Below are 21,531 nucleotides of genomic sequence, written 5' to 3'. Positions count from 1 at the left end.
AAGATTCACTTTATAAAGATTTATTTTTCTTGCAAGAAAGAGCCCACAGTCAACACAGTCATGCAGCCTGTACCGAGTGTGAACTGCTAAAACAAAAGAAAGCACAAACTTTTATACCCTCAATGTTTTAACAACCCCCTCAGTAATTTTCCATACATCTGGCGAAACCCACTGAAGGTTTCGCCTTGAGCAAGAGGTGAGACAATACACAAACGGTCCCCCTTCTGTCTTGGACCTCATTTGAATTCAAAGCAAGAAACACAATGGTCCTTCATCTGTAACAAAGCAAGTTAATCATATATACAGGTCTTGGGAAAACCCTGCCCGGACAGAGTATCACCTACTCTTAATCAACATACCTATTCAAACGCATAGATGCTAGCCAGGAACTCAGATTCCAAGAGCCATAAAGATAAAAGGGACAAAGATAAAAGGGACAATGTATGGCTTCTACAGGTGGGGCCTCTTTGATGTGACTCATTTAAAACACAATAGAGAAAACAGGTCTTGGAAAATAAAATCTTCTGTGATTAAATTTTTCCCCAACAATTTCCCCCTTTTATCATTCTTTGATAACTTGCAAAAAAAGAAAAATTTAAAATGTGTATATAATAAAAATAGAAGTAGTAATAATAAAACAATAACAATAAAACATTAAAGGAGAACAAAAATATATATGAAAAGTAGTAATAAACAATAATGATAATCAAGTAATGATAAAAAAAAAAAAAATTAGAAAACAAATGAGAAAAAAAATAAATAAATAAAAAATAACAGGCAAATTTAAGTCACTCATCACATTTACACTCTTCATTTCGGATTTTCGTATAAATGATCACTCTCTTAAATTTGTAAATGAAGAAAAAGCATTTTAAAAGAAATAAAATAGAATAAAATCCCTAATTTGTTTTAGGCATCTCTTCGCTAATCATCTCATCAAATTCATTCATCCACTCATTGTAGTCGTCATAAACAGTCAGTTTACCCATTTGGTGAGACATGCTGGCCTTCACTGTTCTCTGTACTATTCTGGAAATGCACTGAAAAATACATGGTAAACACAGCAATACTATTACCACTATTGCAAAAATCGGCAATACAGTGTAACATAGCCAGTATCCCCAACCTCTCAGATTTGTTATCCACCCAAACCATGAATCATCAGCTTTCTCAGGTTCCCTTACAGCTGCTCTCATATGGTTTATAATATTTGTGATGTTGTCACTGTAATCTGGGATGTGAAAACAACATGACAGTCCCAACATTTTGCAAACGCCCCCTTTTTCTGCTGTTAACATGTCTAACATCAGTCTGTTCTGAATAACTCCATCTCTGATTTGTTTCATTTCCTCATTTACCATTGTCAAAGCATGTTCAGTGCTATTGGCTAAAGCTAACACACTCCATGCTAACCCATTAATTTTGTTTATCGTTACTGCTGTTCCCACCCCCAGGAAAATAGACCAGCCCACATTTGCCCCAGGTGTTGTCCATGGATTTGACAAGACATAACCATTGTAACGGTCTGGCAACATCCCTATTTCAGAACCAATATCTCTTTTCTGTCTGGTCTTTTCTCCCTGTTCATTACCTGGAAAGTACACAGATGTCCCCACATTCATTAAAGCTGGGTAACAGCAACCTGTCCATTCTTTCTGTGGCATGAAATGATATGCTCTGTCACCACAAACCCAAACTGCCGCAGGTGAAGTGTCACTTGGTTTGCTAAACGGACAGGTAAAGTCTGTTGTGATACCTCCTATCATCGCTGTGCAGTTCCCTGTCGTCAAATTTTTGATGTCAATTCTGACTCTGCAGTCAGACCACCCTGTTTTCGCGTTCAGCTTCAGTCTCTGTGAACACACGCACACATCTCCTCGATCATGCGTCACCCTTAATGGTGGAATTAACATGTCTGTGTGGTTGTACCGTTGCGTTTTCTTGCAGGCAGACGTTGGATGTTTTGTTGGAATCTTCCCTTGCTCGATGTCTGCTGCAGCTCTGAGCACCTCTGTCATCTGCTGTGGGATCAGACAGTCAGTTTCGTTTATTGTTGCAACAGTCAATGGTACTGCCTTCCATGTGTAAGACATTTGCAGACAGAGCCAGCAGCTGGTGTTTATCTCAAGTTCCTGTTTCTGCAGCAGTGCCAGAGTGCAGGCTTTGTTCCCTTGGCATTTTGTGATTGCCTTGTCCACTTCTGGTTTTGCTCCCCCTTTTCCTACTTCTTCATTTCCTATCCATGCGGTTTCATCCCAGCTGGGAATGTCAGGTTTAAGGGCTGGTGTAACAGGTGGTTTCACTGGTTGTGGTGCCGGTTTACTCATCACCAAGCTGAATACAGTCAGTATGCATGTGGTTACCTTCACGCTGCGCGTTCCGGGCACTCGAAACCGGTGCCACGGTCTCACTTGCTCCATTCTTTACAGTTGGCTAAATGGATCGCACAGTTGTCTGTCCAGAACGTGTGAGGAAGGTTAGTCTTTGATGTGCCTTCTTTGAAAAACTGTTTGGCTCAGCACCACGTTGTGCCAGCGTCTCTGCTCCGGAGACGATAACGGTAAATGATGTTTATTTTTGATCTCTGCCCGCACGGACGTGTGCCTCCTGCTCTTTTCCTCTCGGCTCCTCCTCCCCGATCACTGGTGGGACCTTTCTGCAATGGCTCGCATGCACCCACGTCGCTCTCTCCGCTACCTTGACGGCAGTGTGTGTCGTCAGAAGCACGACAAAAGGTCCTAGCCACCTTTTCGCCTTCCAGCTCTTCCTCCTCAGGTCTCTTATCACCACGTAATCTCCTGGCTTGATGTTGTGCAAGGGAGTTTCAGCCGGTTTCCCCTGAGCAGCTTTCACCTGCACACAGACATGTGACAACAGAGAAGACATTTCTTTGCAGTAATTCAACATATTGTGCTCACACAAATCTGTGGATGGCAGCTGTTGTCTACCCCCTTCCATTCCCATGAATGGTGGTCGTCCAAAAACAATTTCAAATGGGCTCAGATTTGCTCTGGTCCTTTTTCTCATTCTCATGTACATTAATACAATAGGCAAGGCTTTTACCCATGTGAGTCCAGTTTCTTCACAACATTTTGCCAATTTGTTTTTGATCGTACCATTTTCACGTTCCACCGCACCGCCTGAAGCGGCGTGGTAGCTGCAATGTGTTCTCATGTCTATCCCCAAAAACTGACCCACTTGTTTTATTGCCTCGTTCACAAAATGTGTTCCGTTGTCTGAACTTATCTTTCTTGGAATTCCCCATCTGGGAATTATTTCAGTCAGCAGGGCTTTGGCCACCGCTGCTGCGTCTTGTTTGGTCGTGGGAAAAACCTCAATCCATTTTGACCACATGTCAACCATAACCAAGCAGTATTTCTTTCCCTCACACGGACTCAATTCAATAAAATCCATCATGAGATATTCAAATGGACCTCCTGCTGCTGGGTGAGATGCTAGGGGCATTTTTACTCCCCTTGCCACATTGTGCGTGTTGCAAATGACGCATCTTTTGCAAAAATTCTCAGCAACTACTGTGAACCCTTTTATGAACCACATATCTTTCATTTGTGCTATCATCCCCTGTTTGGCTCCATGATCTAACCCATGGAGACATTTTGCATAATGCAAGAAAAAATGCCGGGGTAAACAAGGCTTGCCATCCACACTCATCCACACATCATTCTCAAGTTTGCAGCCACAACGTTTCCACAGGTTCTTCTCCGCTGCTGTGGCAAATGCCTGCATACTCTGTAAAGAAGTCAAAGCATTTGTGTTAGTTTCAGACAATAAAATACATTCTGGTTTCTTTGACTGCTGTGCTGCCGCGGCCTTCGCAGCTGCATCTGCTCTTGCGTTTCCTGTTGAAATGAAATCTTTGTTGTTAGTGTGCGCTGCGCATTTGCAAATGGCAAGTTGTTTTGGCAAGAGAATTGCGTCTAGAAGATTAGACACAAGAGAAGCATTTAGGATTGGCCGGCCATCAGATTTCAAAAAATTTCTATGTTTCCATAAAGCCCCAAAATCATGCGCAACCCCGAACGCGTATCGTGAATCTGTGTAAATCGTTACACTTTTACCCTCCATAAGCTTACATGCTTCTGCCAGGGCAACGAGCTCCGCCGCTTGAGCTGAAAAATTTGATGGCAATGTGCCAGAAGTCAACGTTTCAAACTCAGTGGTCACCGCGTAACCAACTTTGTTCAGGCCTGTTTGTGGATCTCTGGACGCAGAGCCATCCACAAACAGGACATGCTCACTGTTCTCGAGCAGTGTGTCCGAAAGGTCAGGACGCGGGGTACATATTTGTTCGATTGCAGTCAAACAGCAATGATTTTCCTCTCCATCCTCCTTTGTTGGAAGGAGAGTGGCAGGATTCAAAACTGTACAACGCTTGACTGTGATATTTGGCATATCTAGCAAAATTGTGTGATACCTCAGCCATCGTGCTGTTGACAAATGTGATGTCCTCTGTTCCTGCAGAATCATGGAAACAGCATGCGGAACCATTAATGTCACGTCAGAATAACCCACAAATTCTCTAGAGGCCATCACAGCCTGTTCAGCAGCAGCCACGGCCCTCAGACAGTGCGGCAGGCCTGCTGCTACTGGATCTAATTTGCCAGAAAAATAACCCACTGGTCGCAATCTGTCTCCATGATGCTGCAAAAGAACAGAAGACATGAACCCATTTTTTTCATCTATCATTTGGACAAACGGTTTAGTTGGTACAGGCAATCCTAAAGTCGGTGCTGTGGCGAGCTGTGCTTTCATGTTTGTAAAAGCCTTTTCAGCCTCCCCCGTCCAGTTAATTTTATCACATGACTTCAACCCCTTCCCTGTTGTCAGGGCTCTCAGGGGTTGTTCAAGAATCGCATAATTGGGAATGAATGTTCTGCAGTAAGAACACATTCCCAAAAATGACAACATTTGTTTCTTTGTGGTTGGTTTTGGTACCTCAGTTATTGCCTGTACCCTTTTTCCAGACAGTGATTTAGTGTTTGCAGATATTACATGACCCAAAAAAGTGACTTGTTTCTGCACAAATTGCAGCTTACTTTTACTGACCTTGTGACCTTCCTGCGCCAAATGCTGCAGCAAGGTCACAGTGTCTTTTACACATGTGGTTTCGTCTTTTGCACAAATCAAAATATCGTCAACATATTGAAGCAAGGCTGATCCAGGTGTCAGAGTCAAATTTTCAAGGCTTCGTCTGAGCGCTTCATTGTAAATTGTTGGTGATTCGCAATATCCCTGACACAATCTTGTAAATGTGTACCCTTTCCCTTTAAAATTGAATGCAAACCAATACGCACTGTCCTTGTGTACTGGTACACTAAAAAATGCATTTGCCAGATCCACCACTGAAAAGAACGTGGCGCTCTGTGGAATTTGTGACAAGATTGTGTAGGGATTTGGAACTGTAGCAGCTCTAGCTCTGACAGCTGAATTCACAGCCTGCAAATCCTGTACAAAACGCCATTCAGTGGGCTGACCCTTGTCCCTTATCTTTTTCACAGGAAAAATAGGAGTACGCACCGGTGAGGTGTCACATGGCACAATTACGCCTTCCTTTAACAATGATTCAAAAACTGGTTCTATGCCCAGAATTGCCTCCGTTTTCAACGGATACTGTGGTTGACATGGTCTGTAATCTGATTTTGGAATTATCATCACCGGTTCGCACCCTTTTATCAGTCCTACATCATATTTGTGCTTTGCCCACAACCCAGCGGGCACTTCTGCCAACGCAGGGTGTATGTCCAAAGCACAAATATCTGTCATGCAGTCATTTTCATGTTTGTCAACAGCGGTCACAACCCGCTCTGCTTCAATCTCATGTTGGCATTCAGATTTAAATGCACCCAGTTTTTCACTATACTGCACAGTTTGATCAAACACTCTCCAGTCAGTGGTTTCAACACAACTTTTCACAAACACTCCCACTTCACCCCAAGTCTGTTTGTTTTCTTTAGAAATTGGTATGTGAGGGACACACTCTTTTTTGAATTTTTGAATTTGAATTTTTTATTTCACACACTTCATCATTTTTAAAGACAAAATTAACAATTAACAATAGTTTCAGAAAGGTTATTGTGTGTAAAAAAGGGAAACCCCAAAGAAGCTACTGAAAGCTTTTAGGAGGGGGCCCAATAACACCATACAACATTTAACATACAATAAAGCTCAATCCATAAACATACATAAATATAAATACAACAAGACAAACACTATAACAAACAGACGATCCCAGCACAAATGTAACACATTCAAAGTGATCAAAAAGTATATGTTAAAATCAGTTTATCCTTAAGGTTTTTCTTGAATACGGAGACAGAATGCAACAATTTAAGGTTTTCCTCAAGCTCGTTCCAAATCTGTGGACCTCTACAGACAACACTCAGGCTTGTACATTTCAATCGTCGTATTTTACCAGTAATTAAATGTTTTTCCCTTGTGTGATATGTATGCTGGGGTTGGCTGATTGGGACAAGTTCACACAACCTGTAATTTAACTTATGAACAACCTGAAATATCATACAGGCATTTTGAAAAGTATTATATTCAGTAAGTCTTAAAGGGGCTATATGCAACTTTTTCCCCAAAATAAACGTAACAATAGCCTTTTTATTTTACCATTTATGACTCAAACATCTCCTGATGAGCATACTGACACCTTGTCCGCTCACAGTGGGTGCACCTATAAGCCTGTATCCTATTTTTCCTATTTTCTGGCGGGTCGTCTTTTCCCGCGCTGTCTGCGGATGTGACGTCACCACCGCTGCGAGAGCGAGCAGAAAATGAGAGCAGTTCTGTTTTTTGGCCACAGGTGTCAGTTGCGAGTTTAAATTTCAGAAAAACGCATATAGCCCCTTTAATAGACCAAGGCGATGAAACAAGGGACGCGAAGGGGTATTTTGCTCAGACCACGTTAATACCCGTATCATTTTTTTCTGTAAAGACTGTATCTTTTTCAAATAACTAGTAAAAGTGTTACACCATATGACATTGCAATAGTTTATATGGGACTCAAACAAGGTTTTATATAAGATGACAAGTGCTGACTGTGGGAGAAAATTTCTTATTTTGAAAAATAAGCCAACGTATTTTGATAATTTTTTTATTAGCTGATCGATATGACATTTAAATTGTAGACATTCATCAATAAAGATTCCAAGAAATTTAGTGGTATTTACTCTTTCAATAATTTGATCATTTATTTTAAGACAAAAATGCTTATTTGCCAATTTATTTTGTTTGGAATGAAATACGATGTAATTTGTCTTGTTTATGTTAAGAGATAATTTACTACACCGAAACCAGATAGCCACATTTCTTAGCTCTCTATTTATTATTTCTTCCATTTCGTCTGGACTCTTATTAGACATAAATAAATTTGTGTCATCAGCAAATAAAACCTTGTGTAAAGACATTGTGGAATTTTCAAAATCATTTATATAAATTAAAAAAAGTAGAGGGCCCAAAATGGATCCCTGAGGGACTCCACATTTAATGGGTTTCCTTACTGAAATTAGTTCATTGATACTTACATACTGTTGTCTACCAAACAAATAACTTCTGAACCAGCTAAGGGCTAATCCTCTAACTCCATAATGCTGTAATTTATGCAATAGGATGTCAAAATCAATAGTATCAAATGCCTTAGATAAGTCTAAAAAAATACCAATACCGCTATCACCTTTATCAATGGCATCATTGATCTTTTCAATCAGATCGAGTACCGCCATGCACGTGGTTCTTTTTCTTCTAAAACCATATTGAGAAGAAGCAATTATATTTAATTTATCCAGGTAGCCATATAGCCTATTGTACACTACTCTCTCTAAAACCTTAGAAATTGTGGGCAAGATTGATATTGGACGATAATTGCACATATCATTTTTATCCCCAGATTTGAACACTGGTATCATTCTGGCAATTTTTGTCCTTTCTGGTACAATTCCAACTAACAGAGAGAGATTAATACAATAAGTCAATGGCTCCCTGATATTAAATGCTATGGCTTTCAGAATTTTACTACAAATTCCATCCTCACCAGCAGTGTATGAACTTCGTAAATTTGTAATTATTTTATAGACTTCATCACAATTAGTTGGTTTCATAAAAAAAGAATGTGCATAAGAGCCCCGTAAATAATAGTCGAAAGTGATACCCTGAGGTTGAACTATTTTGTTAGAGAGTTTTTCCCCAATAGAGTTAAAGTAATTATTAAAAGTATTTGCTAAATTAATGCCATGCGTATATTTATTATCCAAATTTGAGGGTAAGCCCCCAGCATTAGGAAGCACAACGTTGTTTTTACTCTTGTTAAGGACTTCATTTAGCACTTTCCAGGACTTCTTAGAGTCACCCTGTGATGCTTTTATGAGATATGTATAGTGGCTATTTTTACTTTTCCTTATTATATTAGTAAGTTTATTCCTATAACTAGTATATATATCCTTGTTCATAACACTTGGGCATTTTAAGAAACGTTTATAAAGCTTATTTTTATGGGTAATAGATTTTAAAATACCCTTTGTGAGCCAGGGGTTAAGACCAGTCGCGCGATGTCCGGCGTTCTTTTCAGGGATAATACAACAAATAGAGTTTGTAATTTCATTTATCAAGTTGTCATAAGCAGTATCTGGATTGTTGCAGTCATAGACTGCCTTCCATGTTTTAGCCTGTAAATTTTCACCCAGTAGTTTCAGGGTTCTCTCATTTAGTACTTTAATTCTTGTTTTTTTCCATGGTAATTCCTTCTTATTTCCAATATCTAGAAACAATATAATCGGAAAATGGTCAGTAATGTCAGATAACACGACTCCAGATTCTAATCTAGTATTTCGTATGTTTGTGATGATATTGTCAATAACTGTCCTAGTGGAGGGCGTTACTCTGGTAAATTGATTTATGGTACAAAAAAAAGAAAATGAATGTAAGGTATTTACAAAGTCTCTTTTTACAACATCATCTTTGGAGACATCAATATTGAAGTCCCCAAGTATGACACAATCTTTGTTTTTTTTGTTTATGGAGAATAATATGTCCTCCAGTTTACCCTCGAAAACATCAAGGTCAGAGTCAGGTGGGCGATAAATCACTCCTACTATAATTTTTTTTGCATTAGTGAGATTTATCTCCACAAAAAGTGAATCAGAATGATTGTCATTTAAGACAATGTCATCACAGACATTAATTTGATATCTGGAGTGAACATATAAACAAACACCACCACCGGTACGGCCAAGCCAATTTTTAATAATAAGCTTATATCCATCTAGGTTAAGAATATCAGTAAAGGTCCTATCATTAAGCCAGGTTTCACTGCAACCAATAACATCAAAGCTACAGTCAAGATTTGAAAGTAAAATAGCTAGTTCTTCATGATGTTTACACAAGCTTCTAATGTTAAGGTGCAGAAATGAGCAACTGTTTGTACTATTTAAGCTTTGTAATTGTTCAGGAGTGTAATATCTGCAATTTAAATGATTGTCTATATCGATACAATGTTTTACATCCTCTCCATCATAATTCAACTCATCAAAGACCATATGAAAAGATAGAATCGTATTTAAATTGATTAGTCAAAAAGTTTGCTGGGAACATATAAAAATAAAAATAACATATACACACAAAACTCATACATACATACACATACAAGTTTACACAAATAACGTCTTCTGCTATAGTAAACTAAACTAGCTCTCTACCCACAACATTATGTTGAGAGCTTATAGAAAAAATAAATTAGGGCCAGCATTAATATAATAGTCTGAATAAATACAACTTTAGACTTTACTTAAGAAAAAAAACGAAATTGCTCTCCCCTTTTTGAGATGCATAATTTGAAATAACAGAACACATAATAGGGGAAGAGTAGATCACCTCTGGAAAACAAGTCTCAGTAGTAAAGTCTTTGAATCAAGCCAGTAGTCATCAATACTTTGCTTAGACTGATGAAAGTCTGATTTCAAGGATATGATTACACACGCGCTCCCCGGGACAGACCGATGCATTCGTGCACAATGATTAGTGAATGGTGTTAGTTTAACGAAAAGATGCTATATAATCTTTAGCTTCCGCGACTGATGTAAATCCTTTCCTGCCTCCCTCCTTCAGTTTAATGGTGAGCCTGGCAGGGAACAGCAGGGCTGGTTTAAGTTCAAGTTTATATAGTTCAGTCATTACCTCTCGGTATTGTTGCCGTTGTTCCAAAACCTCCGGAGCGTAATCCTCATATATGGAGATAAGGTTATCCCGGTACTTTAACTTCCCCCTCATTAACCGTGCTTCACGCATTATTTTTTCCTTTACCTGGAAATTATGAAGGCGTATGATAACCGGTCTCGGCCGCTGACCCGGCTGTGGTTTCCTAGCGAGGGACCGATGAGCTCTGTCGCATTCTGGTGGTGAGTTAAGAATTTTTTCGCCGAAGATCTCAGCCAGCATCTTTGAAAAGAAAGTAGTGGGATTATACCCCTCAATAGATTCCGGTAGACCAAGCACTCTGATGTTCTTGCGCCGACTACGGGATTCAAGATCAATTACTTTAGCAACAAGTTTAGCGTTGCTCTCAGTTAGCTTGGTACATGTAGTTTCCAGAGCTAGCAAGCGTTCATCCTGCAGGTTAGCATTCGATTCAAGCTCTCCGATCTTCACAACGTGATCCGTCACCGTAATTTTAATGCGATCAAGCTTTTTTTCAAGTTTCTCCATGGTGGCGTTGAAATCAGCTGTAAGGGCTTTTCGGTTCTCTTCTAATAAGGTAGCTATGGACGCCAATGTCAGCACTTCTCCTCCGTCGTCAGGACTTGTAACTCCCTGATCAACTTTACTCTTCCCAACTTTTGGAGGCATGATTTAGCCAAATGGTATAGTTTCCTATGTTTTTAAATGAAGTTCAGTCAAGCATAGTTTGATTTAAGTAATTAATGCAACCTAAGTTGTGGGAGCATGGCTCAGCGTGTACGTGTATCTACGTCATTTCCGAACAACTCTCCTGCTATCAAATAGAGAGAAAGCTGTTTTTCTGATAAGCAAACTGAAATCGCACACATTTTCTTAGTCCAAAACATTTGATCAAGTTTTAAAGTGTCTTTTTCTTTCTCAAACCATTCTCTCTCATAGAATTGATCTTTTTCTGTTGCGACATGTGACGTGCAATGCAAATTGTCAGGCATCATAAAATCTCTGTCCAATGACAGCGTTCTCTGTTCCCCCAATTCACAGACTGTTTTTGCCCACCCAGTTTCGATTATGTGCCATTTGTAAACCCATTTTGGTTCTGTTTTCAAATACATTTGCTCACCCTCTTTTACTACAATGCCAGAGGGATCTGCAACTAGTACCAAATTTAATTTGCACATTAAATCTCGGCCCAGAAGGGGCACTGGGCACGTCTTTGAAGTTAAAAATGCATGCTTCAGCACGTGCCCCCCCTCAGTCTCACACTTTAATGGCACAGTGAACCGTTCTGTTATATAATGTCCTGATACAGACAAAGAACCATGCGTTTTGTTTGTTAACGCTGGTTCACATTGCAAGTCACATGGTCGCAGTACAGATCGTGTTGCACCTGAATCTACCAAAAATGAAATCAATGTCCCTTCAATTAATAGGGGATACTCAGGCATGTTTAAAAATCCCTTACTACTATACATAATCAAACATTTGTCAAAATCTTCTCTGTTTGTTTCAGAAACGCACAAAGAGGTACAAGCTTCTTTTTCATTGCAGAGAGCATTATCAGTGTATGTGTTTTTGTGTAGGTGCGTGTGTGTGCGTGATATTAGTAAATGTTTACTTCCCTTTGCGGCGGTCTTTGCATCCTTGGCCGTGGTCCACCCGATCTCCTCCTGCTCTCCGCATCCATTTTCTCAATCAGCCCTTTTTTGTTCAGGGCAACTGTGCGCCCAATGTCCGTCTCTTTTACACTTCCTGCATTTCGTGCACTCACGAACGGTGTGGTCATCAGCTTCGCACAGATAACACAGATAGTCTTTTTTGTTTGAATTCTGTCCCCCTTTGTTCCAGCCGAATCGTCCTTTTGCGCGCCCGCCTTCCGCGAAGTTTGGTCTTTGCACGGCTGCAAGCTGCAATTCTTTCATTCTTGGCTTTTCTTTCCTTGCTCTCAGCTCCTCTTCCGCGTGCAAGGCATGTTTCATGATGGTACTCACTCGTCCTTCAGTCCATTCGATATAGCTGTGTTTCACTGCTTGGGAAATCTCAGGTCTCAGTCCATTCAAAATGCTGTTCGCCAAATAACTTTCCCACGTAGTTGGTCTGTCGCCACGATCTGCCGGTTCCTTCAGCCCGCTGTGCTTGCAAAACACACCATAGAGTCGCTCATAGAAAGTTTGAACACTCTCACCTGGTTCTTGACGGCAGTGGCTCACTCTGGACATATCAATGCGCGCCGGAAATGCTCTTCTCACAGTCTCAGTCAGTCCCGTTACAGCTGCTCAATATCCGTTGTTCAAAGCATGTTGCCAGTTAACGTTCATTCGTCTGTGATCAACTGCTGGTAATTCTGCGCTGATCTTGTGCCAGTTCATTCCTCCCAGCTTTGCCATCATGAGTCTTTTCAGTTCATTTAGCGTCGGGCTGAACTCTTGGCAGAATGTCATCAGTTCGGTGGCGAAACGGTCCCCTGCGTCGTCGGGATTCGGCAGGTGGGCCATCGCCTCTTTCATGTCAGTCATGTTCCAAGGACGATATACTAATTCTACAGAATTCATGCCCAGAACTTCCACCATAGGTGCTGTGATGCTCACCCTCTTTTTCTTGGCAGTTCTGTCCCAGTTCTTTCTTTTCTCCGGACGCTGGACCTCTAATTCTTCCTCTTCCTCGTCACTTTCTGAGATGGTATCAGAATTCAGATCGGAGTCTCCGTCTGACTCCGGCGCTCTGGTCTGTTCATGTGTGTTGGACTGTAAAACATATGATCGCGTACCTTTCTTTCTTAGCTTCGTCTTCCGGATCGCTAGTCTCTTTCTCCTTCCGTTTGGCGGTGTTTCTTTGCTCCGGAAGCTTTCAGCTGCGCGCGCCCCCTCTGCTGTTGGCTCAGCTGCGCATGCTCCTCCTTCTGCTGACTGTTCAGCAGTGCGCGCTCCCTCTTCTCTCTGCTGGGGAGCTGGAGTTGGTCTGGCTGGTAGAATTGGTTGGCTTGGTGGAAATGGAGAGCAGTCGAGATCGGGGTCCACTTTCAGGCCTTGGAGCTCCGCATTGGGATAAATTGTGTATCTCGGCGGTGTTTCATGTGGAAAAGCACAAGCATAAGATGTGTTAGTAATATTAATCTCATTCTGTGGAGGCGCATTCGCCTTTTCTTCATTTTTGTTTTCTTTTTTCAACATTCTTCTCTCCCTCTTATCTGCCTCTTCCACCCAACAATTAATTGTTTTCTCACATTTCCCACATACATGTTTCTTAGAACAACCCTTTGTTATGTCACTCCCTTCTTCAATTGACAATTTTACCATTTTTAACCTTGTACTACTAAGTGTTCCCTCTTTTGGGAAATCATGATATTTGATCAACTTTTCTATATCTAGCATGCATCTTTGGCCATATAATTTTCTCATTTGACAAAATACCGGTGTCTCATATTCAGCTAGCTTGCTTTGGGATTTCCCCATATTGGCAGTCTGATTCTGTGGCTTTTCGCGCGCGCGCTATTAATCTGTTGGACGTCTCCGTACAGATCTGATCTCTTCACCCAAGATCAGCCGGGCGGACACTCTCAATAGTGCCCTTTTCGGGACTGCACACAACTCAGTCCCCGGACTGCACACAACTCAGTCCCCGGACCGCACACAACTCGGTCCTCGCCCACACCGGACTGCACACAACTCAGTCCCCGGACCGCACACAACTCGGTCCTCGCCCACGTGATTTCAGTCTCCCTTTTTTTTTTTTTTTTTTTTTTTTTAGAACTTCAATTCACGCTGCATTTGCCACAGATTCAGACTCCCCCTATGGTTTATCCCTACCAATTCAAATTTCAATTTAACCAAATCTCTATTTAAAACTCCCCTTGAATTCTTTCAAGTTTGTCTCTTACCAGAATCGCCCCTTGCCGTCTAGGGTTCGTTTTATCTCGACTCCAGTGGTCGTCCTCCTGGACCTGTAGCGTGTCGGTCCCTCGTCCCTCAATCTAACGGGGTAGGGCTGACGTGAATCAGGATTGCAAGTCACCGGTGCTTTCCAGGTCCAGAAGGTCCGTCCAAGGAGTCCCGCTTCTGACACCAAAATTATTACGGCAAAATTGAATTCGTTGACATCACTAATAAGAGACAAACCTTATGAAAAAGATTCACTTTATAAAGATTTATTTTTCTTGCAAGAAAGAGCCCACAGTCAACACAGTCATGCAGCCTGTACCGAGTGTGAACTGCTAAAACAAAAGAAAGCACAAACTTTTATACCCTCAATGTTTTAACAACCCCCTCAGTAATTTTCCATACATCTGGCGAAACCCACTGAAGGTTTCGCCTTGAGCAAGAGGTGAGACAATACACAAACGGTCCCCCTTCTGTCTTGGACCTCATTTGAATTCAAAGCAAGAAACACAATGGTCCTTCATCTGTAACAAAGCAAGTTAATCATATATACAGGTCTTGGGAAAACCCTGCCCGGACAGAGTATCACCTACTCTTAATCAACATACCTATTCAAACGCATAGATGCTAGCCAGGAACTCAGATTCCAAGAGCCATAAAGATAAAAGGGACAAAGATAAAAGGGACAATGTATGGCTTCTACAGGTGGGGCCTCTTTGATGTGACTCATTTAAAACACAATAGAGAAAACAGGTCTTGGAAAATAAAATCTTCTGTGATTAAATTTTTCCCCAACACTATATATTCTATGAGGTCAGGGTGATGAGCTCTCAAGCGTGCCACTAATCCCCTCTCTCTTCCAGTCATACATGGAGCTCCATCAGTAGCAATGGAAATAACATGCTTCAGGTCTATCTCTCTGTCTCTCAACATCTGCATCAGTGCTTCATAAATATCATCCCCTCTTGTGTGTCCATGGAGGGCTGTGAGGCCAGACACACCTTCACAGAATTCTCCCTTCTCTTCATCAAAAAAATCTGACAAACACCTGAAGTTGTGCGTTGTCTGTGGATTCATCCAAAGCCAATGAAATGCATTTAGCTTTTTTTTAATGCAGACTTCATTTGGTCGAGCAAATCATCAGCAAGGACTTCAGTTCGCTTTACAGCAGTAGAGTCAGACAAAGATATCGGATTTATTTTTTGAATGACGTCATCTTTTTGAGTTCCCTCAAACAGGGCAATTGCTATTTCATTCATGCATTCTTTCACAATCTCTGCATCAGAGAATGGTTTCTTGTGCTTTCCTAAGACCCATGCCACTCTTAATGAGGCTTCAGTTGCGCGCTCTTGATGGGCGGCTGATCTAACTATTACACTGCATGCTGCTTGCTGCTTGGTATGATGATTGCAGTTGTTTGATTTTTCTGGCCCTTACCTCCAATTTTTGTGGGTAATTGTGGTCAAAGTGTCCATGCTTTGAGTCATAATGACGTTTCAGTTACCACTCTTGACAACGGCAACGTCTCGTTGCAAATTAAACACATTGGTTTTGTGCTCCCCGCCGGCAGCACAAATGCATAACATAACATTCTTAAATTTGCGATTTTCAGAATTGACTTTCCTCTTTTTAGCCGCGTTTCCACCGAAATTACCCGGAACAATTTGTACCAGGAACTTTTTTTACAGGAACTTTTTCCCCTCAGATCTGCTACTGTCTGCGTTTCCACTGCGGTCTAAAGTACCGGGAAGATTAGGCAAATTAGTCCGGTGATGTAGGACTGCACGCGGCTGCTCCTCCCAGTCAGTGACGGACAGTAATCATTTTTGCGCGATTCTGTCTGCAACAATAACAAGGAGATGCAAGCAGCGCTGCTTTTGGTAGTTATGTATTGGTTTAATAAAGAGGTCATTAACAAAACGGCGGAAAAGGGACGAGCACTGACACTAAAGTGTATTCTGAAAGCTCGTAAAGCTAGATTTAAAATAAGACAATGTATGTTATTATCAGCTATTACGGACATTGACCGTGAGATTGCTCAGGCGAACGCGCGCCATCAGACAGAAAGAGCAAGACTGATATTTACTGAACGCAGAACGAACAAACCTTGCAAAAGACTTTTAAAAATGCCGGTTGAAATAAAATGCTGCGTGATTTCAACCAATCAGCATGTTCAGCGCCCAAGTCCCACCCCCGAAAGTTCCCAAACTTTGAAAAAGCACTACCCCAGGAGCAGGGCCGTTTGGAGGGGGAAATATTTACCCAGAACTTCATTTAGACCCCGGTTCCTGTGGTCGAAACACACCAAGTACCAGCCCAAAGTTCCTAGTTCCTGGGGAAAGTTCCTGCGGTGGAAATGCGGCTTTAGTCAGGTTTTGAGCATGCCATGATTTTCGCTAGCAAGGAAAACAGGTACCGTTAGCAGATGGACTAGCACCTGCGTTGTTGTGAATGACACACACAACCCGCGTTGAGTGAGTGAGTTGTCATGGTGGTTACAGTGATCACAGCTTCTGATTGGATCTTTGGATTGGACACAGACGATAGATAAACCACATCTAGTAGGAAAACAATATAGGAAATCACGCACACACCAATAAAAACTCGCTTGGATCATAACTAAATTATAATGTTGATTTTAGCTTCCGTCCAAATTGCATCTGGGTCCGGATCCGGACCACGGTCCGCCTATTGAGTACCCCTGATTTAAAGGGATAGTTCACCCAAAAATGAAAATCATCCCATAATTTACTCACCCTCAAGCCATCTTCTTTCAGATGAATACAATCTGAGTTATATAAACAAATATCCTATTTTTAATATTATAATGGCAGTGAATGGTAGCCCAAAATTTGAAGCTCAATAAAATGCATCCATCCATTTTAAAAGTATTCCACACGGCTCTGGGGGATTAATAAAGGCCTTCTGAAGCAAATTGATGGGTTTGTGTTAGAAAAATATCCATATTTAAAATGTTATTAAGTTAAATATCTTGCTTCTGGCGGACCGTCTACCATATTCAACTTATGCAGACAGTTTAATGCCCCGCGCAGTCTAAAACGCTTACACTACGTCCAACGTCATTGTCGCGCCAGTTACACTTTCTTCGGAAGTTGAATAATGAAGACGGTCCGCAGGAAGCAAGATATTTTACTTTATAAAGTTTAAATATGGATATTTTTCTTGCACAAACCCGATTCGCTTCATAAGGCCTTTATTAACCCCCGGAGCCGTGTGGAGCACTTTTATAATGGATGAATGCACTTTTTTGAGCTTCAAGTTTTGGGCTGCCATTCACTGCCATTATGAAGCTTGGAAGAGCCAGGACATTTTTAACATAACTCCGATTGTATTCGTCTGAAAGAAGAATGTCATATACACCTAGGATGGCTTGAGGATGAGTAAATCATGGGGTAATTTTAATTTTTGGGTGAACTATCCCTTTAAAATACATTAATGGTCACTGTAACGAGGTATGTAGGTTCAGAGAAGAAGGAGGCGGGAACCGGCGAACAATAAACAACAATCTTTAATCAAATAAATAAACAAAGTGAAAATAAAAGTGGCAGCCCCTCACGGAAGACTGCCGCGCACATACATAAACAAAACGTGAACAAAATACAAATCGTAATCCAGGCCTGGTCCTCTCTCGTCCTTCACTGTCGTCGCTCCTCCTTTATACTCCCGTCACTCCTCCGTGAGACACTCGTCCCGTTCTCACGGCCCCTCAGCCTCGCTGCTCGCCACAGTCACTATAATGCATTTTAAACTACATAAATCATAATGTGATTGTACTTGATTTTGTGTTAATTATCTTGTCAGCTCCTTTGTTTGACTGTGCAGTTTAGCTCTCAGTTTCAGTTTGTTCCTTTCCCTGGATTGTTTAGTCTCCCATGTTTAATGGCAGTGTGTGTGTGGTTGTGTTTCTCCAGTTTATTATCAGATTGAAAGACATTCTGAGTGTCTCATTGTGTGCTTTATATACAGCCTCCTATCGTGACAGAATGCTTGACGCTTGTTTGCTTTTATCAGTGTTTAGTTTTCTTTATCAGAACAGTAAAATGTCAAACTCTAAAATTGTACTCTAAAAAAGATTAACTGCACAATAAGTTAATGTAACATAAATAAGGCATATATTCAGATCATGCACTCTAAAAAAAAAAAAAGTTTATATATGGCACCAAAAATGGGTCTTGGCTCGTAATCATAGGGGAACCTTTTTTAGCACCAATTTTGGTGCTTCAGTGGTTCTTCACCGGTTCTTTGACTAAGGTGCTATATAGCACCTCTGAAGAACCGCTGAAGAACCACTGAAGCACCAAAATTGGTGCTAAAAAAGGTTCCCCTATGATTACGAGCCAAGAACCATTTTTGGTGCCATATAGAACCTTTTTTTTTTAGTGATCTGAGCGGCTGCCCTTCACCCACTTTACTAGTTTTAATTTAAAAAAATGTTTCCAGATATTCATCTTTAGAGAGCATCACATGAGTTTATTTATTTCTTTTTTTAAACAATATAAAATAACATTACAAAGCCCCACTGTTTGCAGCTTTAGACAATTGCAGGTACAAAATATTAAATTAAAGATAACATTTCAATACTTAAGCTATAATGCCACTTACCAAATACAAAATTGACAATGAAATGTTCACACAGGCTTAAAGAAATACTCTTATATACTCTTAAATATTTTTTTGAAAATAGGCTCATTTTCCAACCCCCCTCGAGTTAAACAGTTGAGTTTTACCGTTTTTGAATCAATTCAGTTGATCTCCGGGTCTGGCGGTAGCACTTTTAGCATAGCTTAGCATAGATCATTGAATCTGATTAGACCGTTAGCATCTCGCTCAAAAATGACCAAAGCGCCTGAAAATAGTCCCCAGCACGCTCCCTGTGCAAGCAGGTTGTCACGTTGGTTATGTTAACGGAAGTTAGCCTATTTTCAGGTGCTGTGTGATTTATGACCCATGGTACGGCAGCAGTTCCTTTATTATTACGCAGGAATGAGAGTTTAGTTCCTAGCCATATCGGCTAAAATCACTTACTTTTCATTTTCCGTCTATCTTAGTACACGATGTAACTACAGAAGAGTCCAGTTTTAAATAGGAAAAATATTGAAAGTTTTAGGTCATTTTTGAGCGAGATGCTAACGGTCTAATCAGATTCAATGATCTATGCTAAGCTATGCTAAAAGTGCTACTGCCAGACCCAGAGATCGGCTGAATGGATTCGAAAACGGTAAAACTCAACTGTTCGACTCTAGGGGAGACAGAAAATGAGCCTATTTTCAAAAATAGTGGCGTGTTCCTGTAAGTTCAACCAGGACAAATACACACACACACACACACACACACTGATCAAAGAGATCAATAATGTACCATTATTTCACAGAAATTAATATAATTTTAAACCCACACTCAAGAGTGATATAGATCAGTGGTTTGAGGTTTAGCAGAGAGTAATGTGTGCACAGATATAGTTTATGGAGTTCCTATAAAGTTTGAGTCTTTGAGCTTCACATTAAAAGTCAAACAAAACGCCATGTTTCGTCCTGTTGAGTCAGTGGTATTAGATCACAGATTCTGGACAGTTGCTGTTGTCCTCATCATGTCTGCGGCCCAGACACATCCTCATCTGGAATCCACAAAGTTTGCTGTAGTTTAGTTTAGTTTTGTAAATGATTGTAAGTGTGATGATGATGATGAAACAGCCCACAACTGCAGTATTGTCTTCTTTTCTTGGTTCCTTTTCATCTATTCCATTTGACCCTAGAAAGTTGCAATTAAACAGTTTATATGATTGTTTTACTCATAAACAGTCAGAAAGCCAGATTCTCCACACAGACTGCATCAGTTTCTTAGACCTTAAACTCCAAAATCATTTATTCACAGGTGATTTTTAAAATCATAAATATGCTGACAGGAGACTAAAGAGCAGTTTTCTGTGCTCCATAAATAACCTGGAGCTCAATAATCAATACCTATAATAGAATGTAATATCTTTCTTACTAGGAGGTTGAATGTCAATTTCAGGTTTACTGATAACTGATTTACTGATTACTGATTTTAAGTCACTGTTAGAAAATAAATGTACAGCTGCAAACATGTATTGAATTATAATCAGCAGTATTATATACAGTACCTGTTATGCTCACAGTGAATCCTGTGGTTTTCCATTCACGCTGTGTTTGGACAAAGAATGTGAATTGTACTGTCGTTGCATTTGTTGTATTTGAAGTGAAGTTGCATGTGAAGTTGTTTCTCTGTTCACAGGAGCCCTCAGGAAACTCTTGTCTACAGATTTCTTTATATTTCGTTATATTTACAGAGTCATTATATTTCTCAAGGTATTGAAAGGAATACTTTTTAATGCATCTTCCAGAGCACTTCAGACTCAGAGAGACGCTGCAGGTGAGATTTACTTCTTCACCCGCAGTTCCAGTCACATTCTTACAGATTACACTGATGTCATCTGAAAAATAACATGTATATCATATAATACAGCAACTGAACAATAATAAAGATCTAACTGTTTTTTTTTTTTTACATCTCAAAGGCACAATATGTAAGCTTTTTGGATTAACAATGTTATATATTTTGTTGACTTATGTAGTTAATAAAAGTTGCGCTGCTGTCGAGGTGTGTGTCGCTCGTCTCTCATTAGTAATCACTCCAGCGACCTCGTTCAGCTCCACAACACTCGGCCCTGCTCTGCTTCATACTACAGTAACGTTAATAACCTCATCCATGAACAGGATTTCTGCCTGAGTCCTGATTCTTTTCCACCGGCTGTGAGGTGAAGACCACAACTCTCATGAATCCACACTCAATCTTGGCATCATCAAGCTGCACCTTTGTTTTGAATAGTGGCAAAAAACGACATATTGTGCCTTAAACTTCTATCATATCTTGTGTCTGTGTCCATATCAGTCATATAACACACAGTGACTCTTTCATTAGATAACCTATTCATAAATAACATTGTACATTATATTTTGAACAGGATTTAATCTCTTGTAATGAGAGGGTCATTACATATTTTATAGTAAACACAGTCTCTGCATGCAACATCCTGACTGTTTCTTTAATCATGTGCATCACAAGATCCTGTAGTCCTGACAGAAAACGTGATTTTGTGCTTATGAACACATATAACATAGTGTAAAAACTTGTAATATGCAGAAAAAATGCACTCTAACAAAGGTAAAAATATGGTCGGCACATGATCTAAAGGGTTGTCCCTAATCTCTTAATGAGTCATGGGTGTGTTTTGGGCATTCCCTTTAAAAGCGTTAGCACCATGGCGGATTCGCTATCAAAATTATTATAACATCTCAAATACTAAAATAAATAAAATGTGTTTTTGCATAATACTTGATGAGTTTGATTGACAGCTGTATTAGGTGTCAGGTCTCATGCATGTCGCGCCTGTGAGTTTGTGTTCGTTTATGCGTTTATTGATGCG

General features: G+C 40.4%; 1 protein-coding gene across 1 annotated transcript; it reads right to left on the bottom strand.

The window, feature by feature from the left end:
• Positions 1 to 14,667, bottom strand: LOC307143886 (uncharacterized protein). Its single transcript, XM_079845705.1, has 2 exons — positions 14,069 to 14,667; positions 1 to 2,853 (listed from the first exon to the last, which is right to left on the bottom strand). The coding sequence occupies exon 2, from the start codon at positions 2,418 to 2,420 to the stop codon at positions 900 to 902; it is 1,521 nt and encodes a 506-aa protein (XP_079701831.1). The 5' UTR covers positions 2,421 to 2,853; positions 14,069 to 14,667; the 3' UTR covers positions 1 to 899.
• Between the last annotated feature and the right edge of the window lie 6,864 nt (positions 14,668 to 21,531).

The sequence above is a fragment of the Gobio gobio genome, assembly GCF_949357685.1.
Source record: "Gobio gobio genome assembly, chromosome: 20".
Taxonomy (NCBI): Eukaryota; Metazoa; Chordata; class Actinopteri; order Cypriniformes; family Gobionidae; genus Gobio; species Gobio gobio.
The sequence above is the reverse complement of the archived record's forward strand: the minus strand, read 5'-3'. Positions and strand labels throughout refer to the sequence as shown.